This window comes from Amblyraja radiata, chromosome 5 (genome assembly GCF_010909765.2).
Source record: "Amblyraja radiata isolate CabotCenter1 chromosome 5, sAmbRad1.1.pri, whole genome shotgun sequence".
NCBI classification, from domain to species: Eukaryota; Metazoa; Chordata; class Chondrichthyes; order Rajiformes; family Rajidae; genus Amblyraja; species Amblyraja radiata.
The window spans coordinates 22,235,033-22,247,160 of NC_045960.1; the positions used below are offsets into that span (position 1 = coordinate 22,235,033).

The 12,128-nt window shown below is 43.6% G+C and overlaps 1 protein-coding gene across 6 annotated transcripts in view; it reads right to left on the reverse strand.

The window, feature by feature from the left end:
- cul9 (cullin 9) overlaps nt 1-12,128 on the reverse strand; it is a 153,424-nt gene that overhangs the window by 94,503 nt on the left and 46,793 nt on the right. For 4 of the 6 annotated variants that reach the window (XR_004411993.1, XM_033020722.1, XM_033020720.1 and 1 more), the window contains exons 5-10: nt 7,168-7,309; nt 6,458-6,660; nt 4,874-5,267; nt 3,910-4,310; nt 2,477-2,667; nt 1,582-1,805 (exon numbers count right to left, since the gene is read on the reverse strand). Coding sequence is in view for 5 of the 6 variants with exons in the window: in XM_033020722.1 (XP_032876613.1) it covers nt 1,582-1,805; nt 2,477-2,667; nt 3,910-4,310; nt 4,874-5,267; nt 6,458-6,660; nt 7,168-7,309 (1,555 nt within the window). In the remaining variant the exon portion in view is untranslated. The remainder of the gene's footprint in view (nt 1-1,581; nt 1,806-2,476; nt 2,668-3,909; nt 4,311-4,873; nt 5,268-6,457; nt 6,661-7,167; nt 7,310-12,128) is intronic. The other 2 variants (XM_033020721.1, XM_033020723.1) reach the window with 1 other exon arrangement.

Here is a 12,128-nt window from a genome sequence, read left to right on the forward strand (position 1 = left end):
TCTCGTTTCCCTTTCCCGTGACTTTCTGTCTGAAGAAGGATTTTGACCCGAAACATCACCCATTCCTTCTCACCAGAGATGCTGCCTGCCCTGCTGAGTTACTCTAGCTTTTTGTATCTATCAGAGGGATTTAAGATTGGGATATCAGAATGCAGGAGCTAGTTTGTTGAAGACACCAGAATGGGAAATATTGAGAACATATACAGGAGTTTTATGCTAGATTTCTGGCTCTGGGAGTTATAGAACTAGAAGCAAAATAGGTCAAGGATGAGAATATTAAACTGGCTGACCTGGAGCTCAGGTATATCAATGAGAACAGGCGATGATGGGCAAAATGTGCTGCAAAACAGTGCAGGCAAAAGGCAACATGGCAAGTTCTTTGATCACCATTATTGAGACTAGGTGTGGAGTTTAAGATAGAAGTGCTTTCACTGACACAGACAAGATAATGAGCAGTAATGATAGATTGGTGCTATCAGGCTGTTTCCTCTGGCTGGTGAGTTTAGAATTGGGGAATAGTCTCAGATTAACAGGCCAGCCATTTAAGACAGGGTGAAGAAATGTCTTTGTGCACAAATAAATGCAAATTTCTCCTTTAGAGAACTGTTACTCTCAGGCTTTCAGTTTATTCATGCTGATCAAGACAGGATTTTAGGCACTAAGACAACCCGATGACTCTGGGATAGGCAGGAAATGGATGAGGTGCAGGATTACTCTTCACCTTACAACAATTTAGGCTTAAATGGCCACTTGATATATTCCTGTTTCTATTTATTATTTATGACCAAAAATGTCTCTCACTCTTCCCTTCCCATCAACTCAGATGGCCAACCCTGATTTAATATGGAATTAGTATTAGCAGAGCAGGAGCCGTGCCAAACCCATGAAAATCTGAGCGACAAAACAAAATGCTGGAGGAATTCAGCAGCTCAGGCAGTATCCATGGAACGAAATAGACAGAAGTCCTTTCATATCAGAACCTTTCTTCAAACTGATGGGAATACATTGGGAAGGTAGCTTGTAGAAAGAGGTGCGGGGAAGGGATGGGGCAAAGGCTGACAAAGGATATCTATCTATTTCCCTTCACGGATGCTGCCTAACCTGCTGAATTCCCCTTGCAGTCTGTTTTTTTGCTCAAGATTCCACCATCAGAAGTCCGCATCTAAAATGAGGTGCCAACCCAGTGAAGAAGCAATGAAAGATCACATGATTAATTAACAGTAAAAATAGCATGCTGTAAAACGATTGTGCTCCAGATGAGGAGAAGAGGAAATATTTTTTCCCCACAGAGAGTTGTGAGTCGGTGGAATTCTTTGCCTCAGAGGCGGTGGAGGCCGGTTCTCTGGATGCTTTCAAGAGTTAGATAGAGCTCTTAAAGATAGCGGAGTCAAGGGATATGGGGAGAAGGCAGGAACGGGGTACTGATTATAGATGATCACAATGAATGGCGGTGCTGGCTCGAAGAGCCGAATGGCCTACTCCTGCACCTATTGTCTATTGTCTATTGAAAATAAAGATAGAGAAAAAATATAAAACTTGATTCAATTAGTCTAACTGTAGTTTAAAAGTTTCACATATTACCTTTGTTCTCAATTCCGGTGGAAAGCTTGTGGTTCAAAGAAATGTTACTGAGGGCCATGATAGCCAGCATCTGCTGATGGCTGCCCGTGGAGCTGCTCCCATTTCCAATACAGCCATATAAAAGTGGGCAAATGTCACAAGATACCAACAACTCTGCAAGGCTTTTGTGATTAGAAACCAGCATGATGACGATTAGCAAGCCATCCTGAACTGCAGAGGAGCATCTGGAGAGAAGAAAAGCAGAATATTTGGTTGAAAACAATGCATGCAATGCAAACATATTAACAAATGCCGCTCCCACTACAAAATCAGTTTTATTGCCCCTTCAAGTCAAACCACACAGGTCAAAGGTCCTGATTGAATCACTGGTTGTCACTGAGCTGGCTTTAAAAGGCATTATAAGTCATGATATTGAGGGAAATGAAAAGGAAAACATTTATATGTTCTTGTTACAAACATTATCCAAAACCTTCCACTCAAAATCATAAATATTATAAGTTACACAAATAAACAAAAAGATGCCTAGCATCCATAGAATGCTATTCAAAGGTAGCGGATTCGAAAAATGGAGATGCAAAATAAAGTCTACTGATTTATAATAAAGTCTAATGTTGTTACATTTACAGCTCAGATTCACGAGCAAAAATGGATGAAATCTGAAAGCCATGTGATGACGAGAGATGAAAATCCCATAAAATCAGTCGGAAGAAGGGTTCCAACCTGAAACATCGTCGATCCATTTCCCTCCACTGATGCTGCCTGACCCACTGAGTTTCTCCAGCACTTTATTTTTTTTTAAATCCATAAACAAGCATGTTTAGAGAAACAAAAAAAGCTGTCCACTGTACCCCAGTACACGAGACAATAAACCAAACTAAATTCAAACTTTGCTTACCCAGAGGTGTTCATCATTTTTGTTACAGCTGCAGGAATAACACTGAGCAATCCTTGGGAATCCTGGATAGAAGCTGAGCCAATGCTAGCAAAGATCTCAAGGATAATCTGAGCATCTGAGTCAGTGAGTTGGGGCTGAACACTCTTTGTGCGCATGTCATACTTGCTGGCTCCAGTCAGGATCTTCAGCGTCTGTGGAGACAAATACGAGTATGGTGACCACTTCTATTAAGCATTGTATCAAATAAATAAGACCAATGAAAAATACTTTCACCAGCTTTATGGTACTTCCAGAGACCCCATTCGCTTCCTGAAGATATATGAAATGCTTTCCAGCCAATGGAGAACAATGCAAGAGTGCACAATGTTGTCACCGAGAATGCACAGTAAACCAATTTGAGCCCATCCCATAAACAGCGAATGACAAAATAATCCAATGTGAGATAGCCTGAATATTGCCAAACATCAGCACAACTCTCCCAGTCCACATGAAAGGGGGAACGAGGCTTTAAATTTAGAAGCATATCTGAAGGGCCTCGACTGGAAACATCACCATTCCTTCGCTCCATAGATGTTGTCTCACCCGCTGAGTTTCTCCAGCTTTTTGTCTACCTCTGAAATATGGGAGCTCGCTCAGTAACATACTATGGCCTAGGCTCATTCAAGAAAATGTGCTACATGTACTTCTAACTCTGTACTAGTAAAGAGCCTCAATTTTCACATGAATCATGTGCCTTTCAATTATCCTTTCTTTGGGAGGCATATTGGCAAAACAATCAACATTCCCGTCACCTTTTCCTTCACTCCATAGATGCTGCCTCACCAGCTGAGTTTCTTCAGCATTTTTATCTACCTGCGATTTTTCCAGCATCTGCAGTTACTTCTTAAACATTCTTGCCTCAAAGCTCACAGGTTTGATCCGGAAATGCTTACACGTTCACCCAGTGACCCTTTCCCTCCACTCCTGACACTCCAATGTCAATGGACAGCTTAAGTAGTAACTTCAATTCCACCCTACCAAGATTAGTTAAAAGTCTCTGACAGCAATAATTGTGAATTAGCAGTGCAATAAGCAAACTAATACAGGACAGTAATCATCTGTTTATAGATTACCAATGACTTGGAGTGCGCAGTTTATTATGTACGCTTCATAAATTTAGACACTGAAATTACTGGTTCAAGTACACAGTGATTTTAGCTGGTTCATGGGAAGAATAATACATTTATGAAAGACAGACCATCAAGCAAAATAGTAATGACAACAGTAGTATTATAGGCTGGGAGTGAAAACTATAGCTTCATCAATACAGATTTTCCGAGTGTTTATTTTAAATCAATAAACACATCCCTGCATAAAGATATACAGAGAAGTCAGTGTCCTTCACGAGAGGAAAAGGAAGATGAAAAAAATCCAGAATTAAGTGCTTAACTTACTGCCAGTGCCGCTTGCTGGATGAGTGCAAAATCCTGGTGCTCTTGCATGCAGGATAGAATACTCTTGATGCCCCCCTCGGTTGCAAACAGTGCTCTCCAGTCATAGCGTTGCATTAAAATGTATAGTAGCCGCAAGCACGTGACAACCAGAGGCTTCTCCTTGGACAGATTGGTTAGTTCATCCACCAGTACTTTGATCAGCTTATCCCTTTGGTTTAGGCTGGAATCCACTTTAAGAGGCAGTTTCTCTCGTGAATTGTCCTCCTCCAACATTTTAGTAATGAATTTAAACCCTGCCACCTGCAAACTTATATCGCAACTTGATTTCTTCATGATGTCCACAACCTCCCCCATTTTCTCCAAATTTGTTTTACGTCCAGTCACCTTGGGGCAGTTGAACACTGATGAAGAAAATAATGTTATAATTTGCAATAGTCCAGAGTAGATTCCATCTAGAGAATAAATCAAACTACGTTTAACTAGCAAAATAGTACTGGACCAGCAACATAGGAGGCCCTGGCCCAAGAACAGAACATTAATAACTTAGAAAGCTGACATAATGTCACAGATCCTTAAAGTAAGGGAAAGAACATTATCTTGTCTGGCTTACATTTGTATCTAATATTTAGCAGAGTATAATCCTGTTTTCATGCATTATTTTAATACAGAAGGTCGGCAGCAGGAAAAGGTTCAGAAATGGGGTCACTCTCTGCAGTTCACTGCCCGAATAATGAACTGCAAGCTTGAACCAACACCCCGTCACCCTCTGTGGTTCACAGCCTAATTGAATTATTAATTTTAATCAATCACCTATCACAATTTGCAGCTTTTACATGAAGAAAACCATAATTCCAGCTGTTTAAGTGGACTGTGCCAGCCATTGAACCAGTACTTGAATTGTTCTGATGCTGCACTCGAGAAAAATATCTAATATTGCACCTCCACCTCTAGTAGACACTCTCACCTTTGAGTTTCTCATCAAGATCATCTGGCAATTCCAGTTCCTCCATTCTGCCCATCTCTACCTGCTGAACTACATTGGCTTTGCTTGCAGTCAGTTCAGGGTTTGCAAGGACTGTCGATACTTCTTTCTTGGCTTTCTTTGACTGAGAGTCAGATGGTCCAGAAGATGAACCAATGCCAGCTTGGGAGCCACTCTCAAAGCCTGACAGTGTACTGGAGAGCTGGTCCTGATCCAGCCTTTTCCTCTTCAAGTAGTGTTTGGTATAAACATGAGAGCTCTCAAGGTCATTCCGGTAGGCTGCTGGGCAATATGGATTCAAGAAATGAAGAAGCTTCTGTGCTAGTTCCACTGGTACAGTCAACTGAATCAACGCACTCTCATCCATTTCTGAAATCTGTAGATAAATCAAATGGCCTTGTCAAACTCACAAGCACATTATTATTTTATATTAAGATTCACTTACATTTCTTATTGTGTACTATCTCATCATCTTAGCCTCATAAATAAAAAAATTGCATCTATAGTTAAGACAGTGAGAGTCATTCTGATCACAACCAGAGACCTTGTAACAACTGGCCAAAGATACACTCATTTTGTTTCAAAGAGGGTATTGGGAAAGAGGGGAGAAAAGACAAACAAACAGCCATGTCCACAGTTCTAAACATTATCCTGCTGCCAAACTTCTGTTTAAAAAGGCGTGAGAACAGGATTAGGCTAAAGTAAATATTCTGTAAAACAGACTGAACAAACTCAGTAACAGGACTGCAAATTGTGGTGGAATGCAGAGAAAGAGAAAACAACAAAGAGCCATAAAATTAAATTGACCGTTTTCATGAAAATCAAAAACTGCCAATGCTCAAAATCGGAAATAAAACCCGAGAATACTGGAAACACTTAGCAGATTAGGCCGCATCTGCGAAAGAGTAGCAAAGCTAACATTTTGGGTCAAAGATACCTTATTAGAAGGTTCCGAAAATGGGTCTTCGAACTAGAAATTTTAATTTTGCTTCTTTGATCATGACAGCCTATTTGATTATCACAAACTAAATCAAAATCCACTTAAAAATGGTGAATTCTGTCGCCTTTGTCATCAAATCAGTTTTAGAACACAAGCTGCATAGCCTAGATAAAAAGAAGCTGGCCATCTAGTTATTAAATGTTATGTTAAATCCTGATTGTGTCAAATTAATTCAAGAAAATAAGGTCAAACTAAGCCATTTACGTGAAAATAAATAAAAGCAGAATGACTGCCATTACCAAAGCCAATAAACACTCCGAATAAGGTTCTATTTAGGACAAATGCCTTATCAGAAAAGATCAGATACAAGAAATCACAAATAGCTGTAGTAATCTTAGATGAATGAGCCCATCTGTGCAACTTGCTTATCCTTCCCTGATCGCAAAATATAAGAGCGGCAGGTATCCATTCTTTGGTTTGGAGTGGGAGGGAGAGCTTCGATAGTCAAAATAAACTTTGCTCATCTTGGTAAAGGTCAGGTTGTCACATTATACCAGGAAGTGATATATTGCAGCAACATTGATATGGTAAGTGTATACACAGATTGTCAATCTCCACTAGCACACCTTTCTGCTCACCAGATCTTCCAAATTCTGTTTCATGATCTCAACGGCCTCTTGCTGCTGTTTTGGTTCCAACTTCTTGATGAAGAAAAGCACCTCCCACCATTCTGACCGCTTGAGAGTGGAGAAATCCTCACAAATGCCCTCGGACAGATAAGGCAGAGAGTATAACCCACCAGGTGGCTTATGGAAAAATGTCTGAGCAACTGGAAAACAAAAGACCATGTCATGTGATATGCTCTCATCTTCGGGTAAAATGAATGAATCCCATCCTTTTAGTATGAGAATCAAGCACTTTTAAATAAAATCTTTGTGATGCGCCAGCTTTTTAAGATCCCGAAGGAAATCAATTATTTAGAGAAAGCTAGATTTAGAGAATGATCAATGAGGAACCCGCAAAAAATCTGAAAAATTGTTGGATAGGCATAACTGTGTTGCACAATGATTGATGGAGTTATAAAAATAAATCACAACAAAACCCAATGAAATACCAGTTGAGATATTTAAAGAGCAACCAAATGTTGGATCAAAAGAAAAGGGAAGGTATAAGCCCATGTCCCTCCAAAAGCTTTCCCATCTATGCACTTGTCCGGATGTCTTTGAAATGCTGTTGTAGTACCAATTAAGAAAATGTTGATGCTGTGGTCAGAGCAAGGCAGACCCCCATTCAGCCAGTCAAAGGATTGATGTATGTGCACACACTATCTGCTCACCTGTTGTAAGTTTAAGATTTTCAGCAAGAGTTGAAGCTTTCTCCTGCGATTCTTTTTCCACATGCCCACTGGATCCATCCCCAATGATCTCAATCATGTGCCAATGTACCCAGTATGTTCTGTTCAACTGGTGCCAGAAAACCTGGAATTAAAAAACATTGTTTAATAAACTGAGAGAAATAGCCCAGTTATCTCTACTCCGCCTCAACTTCCCAAGAAGCGGGATTATCAACAGGAAAAAAAAAACGAAGACCTGCTGGTTGGAAAATCAATACACATTAGCCACATATAAATTCAAAACGGTACAGATGCTGAAAGTAGCATGGATTTATGAAAGCTAGAATATATCATTAAAAAGAATAAATTAAAGAGCCCGATAGAACAAAGCAATTAGCATGGATTTATGAAAGGAAAATAATTTGGGACTAACTATTGTAGTACAACAAACCCTTGCAATAACAGACTATATAGGGGATTTTGGTTATAGTGGACAGAGGCTCATTGCACCGCCATCCCAGTTCCGCCAGTTACCCAATGAGCTGGCGTCATGTGGTGTGCGGGGGCAGAGAGAGCGAGCAGCATGAAGGAGGCATATGAACTGGACCCATCCCTGGTGCACTGTGCGTGGGTCCGGGGCTCTGCAGCGTCCCAGCTTGTGAATTCCCGCTGGCTTCAACGCCACGTTGCTGGGTTAAACTTTATCCCCTTCACTCGGTTACAGCGGACAATCGGCAACAACGGATACCAGCCACCCCCACCGCACTGTGGTCCGTTATAATGACATTTATAATGAACTGTAGTTTGCGGGTGATTCATTGAAACGGTGGAAACAATCGAGCGTTGGACTTTCCAAACGCTTTCTCAAATGTTCCATACGGGGGGGGGACAAAAATTCATGGAGTAACTCACTGGGTCAGGCAGCATCCCTGGAGAACATGAATAGGTGATGCTTTGGTTTGGGACCCTTCTTCATACTCATGTGGAATTCCACTTCCCACACAGGAAGTTTGTGAATAAGAACAGACAATTAATTTGGGGATAATTGGACATTAATTAAGAATTTGGGTACTAAACAGAAAGCAACAAGTGGGTATAAACAGATCTTTGTCAGGTTGGCAGACTATAAATTAGAAGTACAAGGACTGTGGTTGGGCCCCAGATGCTCATCACCAAATAACAAGTTTTCTGATGACTCGAACCTATTTTGGGGACTTTGAGTAGGAGTGAGTGAGATTGGAAATACTGAGAGGCTTCAAGGGTTGTAAACACGCTAATTGAGTGGACACAAACATTGAGTGGACAAAAACATTACACACACAATATAATGTGGAAAAACTGTTTTATAAAAGGTATACAAAGCAGAAAAGACGAGTATTTTGTTAAATGGAAAGAAATTGGGCAATGATACTTAGAGGGTCTTAGATGTCCTTGTGTACAAGTCACTGAAAGCTGACATGCAAGTACAGCAATTAGGAAAGCCTTCAATGTGAGAGAATTTCAACACACAAATAAAAATAGACAACGTTTCCGGTCAGGATCCTTCTTCAGTGGAAGAAGGATCCTGGGAAGGGGGGAAAACTAGAAGTGGTAGGGGCAGAATAAAGTCTGGCAGATGATAGTGGGATACAGTGAGGAGGGGTTTTAAATTGGCAGACAGTTGGACAAATGTCAGAGATGAAAAATAAAAAGAGATCAGGATAGAAAGGCTTGAGATGCAAATCTAAGGGAAGGAATATAGATGGAAGAGGACGGAATGTATGTGCATCGAGGTGGGGCACAGGAAAGACTGGTGGAAAAGAGAAAAGGGGGATGTTTGTAGAATGGTAATTGGAGGCAGCTCAGGACAGAAAGGTCAGTATGGCAATGGGCAGGAGAGTTATAACGGTTAGCAACCCGGAGATCCAACAGACCTTTGCAGCCTAAAACAAGGGAAACTTGCACATCAGCTTGAAGCGCCAATGCCGGCTTGATCTCCTGATTGCTAACTATTTTAACTCCCTTCCCATAGGGCGGCACAGTGGCGCAGCGATAAAGTTGCTGCCTTGCAGCGCTGGAGACCTGGGTTCGATCCTGACTAGGGGTGTTGTCTGTATGGTGTTTGTACGTCCTCCCCGTGACATACGTGGGTTTTCTCCGAGATCTTCAGTTTCCTCCCACACTCCAAAGACATACAGGTTTGTAGGTTGGTGTGTAAAAAGGAGCTGCAGATGTTGGTTTAAACTGAAAATAGACACAAAAAGCTGGAGTAACTCAGCGGCAGTATCTCTGGAGAGAGGAGTCTGAAGAATGGTCTTGTCCCAAAACTTCTCTCCAGAGATGCTGCCTGTCCTGCTGAGTTACTCCAGCTTTTTGTGTCTATCTTCGGTTTGTAGGTTAATTGGCTTGGTACACGTGTAAATTGTCCCTCATGTGTGTAGGATAGTGTTAATGTGCGGGTATCGCTGGTCGGTGCTGACTCAATGGGCCTGTTTCAGCGCTGTATCTCTAAACTTTAAAAAATGAAACATTCCATACAGACTTTTCTGTCCTGGGCCTCTACCATTGCGAGTGATACCACATGCAAACTGGAGGAATAGCATAATATAGTGCCATACAGCGTGGAAACTGGTCCTTCGGCCCAACTTGCCCATGCCGACCAACATGCTCATTCCATATACCCACCACCTTTTGTGTAATAAAGTTGCCCCTTAAGTGCCTATTAAATCTTTCTCCCCTCACCTTAAACCTATGCTCTAGATTCCCCTTATTTGGGTAAAAGGCTGTGCATTTACCCTATCTATTCCTCTCAGGATCTTATACACCTCTATAAGATCATCCCTCGTCCTCCTGAGCTCCAAGGAATGAAGTCCTAGTCTGCTCAACCTCTCCCTATAGCTCAGGCCCATGAGCCCTGGCAACATCCTCACAAATCTTCTCTGCAACTTTTCTAGCTTAACATCTTTCCTATGACAGGGCTGTAAGAGCTAACGCAGTCCCCGCCATCTTATTTAGCTTATTTTAGTCATGTTAGCTGCAACCGCCATTTTGTGAACAGAATGCTGGTAATATTTAAAGATGGACTATTCTGTAAGTCTGCAGAAGCTTGTGAACATGACCTTCACTAACCAAAGGGAACAGAGATAACGGCCGTACCAGAGTGTCTAGTTTCTTTGCCATATCAGTGTTCTGTCTGGAGGTTGCAATGAATACAATAGTGCTTTCTTGCCTATGCAGCTGGGCCATGTATCTCTATACTCCCATATCTCTTCAATATTAGTTTGAAGGGTCTCATTGTATGTAACTCAGGGCTCGAAATTAGAGGTTGCCCGGGTGCCATTGACCACTCAAAGTGCAGCCAGGCAACCTAAATGCCGACTCATTTTGCCCGGCTTGGCAATCAAATACTGGTTTATACCGATAGACACAAAAAACTGGAGTAACTCCGCGGGTCAGGCAGCATCTCTGGAGAATAGGAACGTGACGTTTCGTGTCGGCGGTGGCGGCTGTATTCGTCTAGTATCTTTGATTGTGGGGCAAAGATTACTAGGTGAGCGGTGGCGAAGGGTCAAAGCGAATGACGGGCTACGAACAGCGGCAACAGCCGCCGCGCCAGCGACTCCATCACCTCCTCCTCCCGCACCCCGCCCGGCGGAAAGAACCTCCCTCTCTCCCTCCTCCCGGCCTCGGCGTGCGGGAGGGGTTGTTAAAGTGCCGTTGGCGGATTTGCGGCCGCTATCAAAGATCTCCGCTATAAGATCTTTGGCTGCTGTCGCACTGCTTGCAAATCCGCCAACGGCACTTTCACAACCCCTCCCGCAGGCCGAGGCCGGGAGGAGGGAGAAGAGGGAGGGGGAGGCGGAGGCCTCCTTCCGCCGTCTGAAGCAGCTGCACGACAGATCCTATAGCTATAGGATCTTTCAGCTGCACCGCTCTGCCCCGCACCTTCCAGTCGGCTGGCGGAGGAGGGAGGCGGTGGCGTGGAGGCGGCGGCACTTTGGCGTTGGACAGGGTCGGTCAAGGCAGCTGGGCGATGTTGTCCCAGGAGCGCTGACCTTCCTTCCTCCCCACCTCCTCTGCACCTTCCATCCCACCCTCTCTCTCTTGTACGCCCCCCTCCACCCCTCTTATCCTGGGACCCTTCCTCTCCATCCCGCACTGATCCCCAATCCCTCCTCCTCTATTCAGTCCTCACTGACATCCCATGTCCTCCCCTCCCCATCTACCCCCCCCCCAATCTATTCATCACCCTACCCACCTCGCATTGATTCTCCTGCCACCCCCCCCCCCCCCTTCCCCATCCATCCTACACTGGTCCCACAATTCATCCTGTACTGACCCCCCTCCCCATCCATCCTGCACTTCTACCCCCATTCATACTGCACTGATCCTTCCATTCATCCCGTACTGACCCACCCTCCATTTACCCTGCAGCAATCCCCCCCATCCATCCTGTAGTGATCCCCCATTCATCCTGTACTGATCCCCTCATGCATCCTGTACTGATCCCCTCATTCATCCCGTACTGATCCCCCATTCATCCTATACTGATCCCCTCATTCATCCTGTAGTGATTTCCCATTCATCCTGCAGACCCTCCGATCCAGTCCTGACCCCCCCCCCCCCAATCCATCGTGTACTGATCCCCCCCATTCAAGAAGAATGGGAGGAACAGTTTGAAGAAGGGTCTCGACCCGAAACGTTGCATATTTCCTTAGCTCCATAGATGCTGCCTCACCCGCTGAATTTCTCCAGCATTTTTGTCTACTCCCATTCTTCCTGTACTGATCCTCCCCATCCTTCCCGTACTGATCCCCCCATTCAACACCACTGACATCTCCCCTCACAATTTTACATACTCCAACCAACACGTACTAATTCACCTGCCTCAATCCATCCATTCCGCACCGATTGCCTTCTCAAACCCTCCCCCCCCCCCCCCCCCCCGCCATCTATCCACCCCGCACTGATTCACACACCCCCTG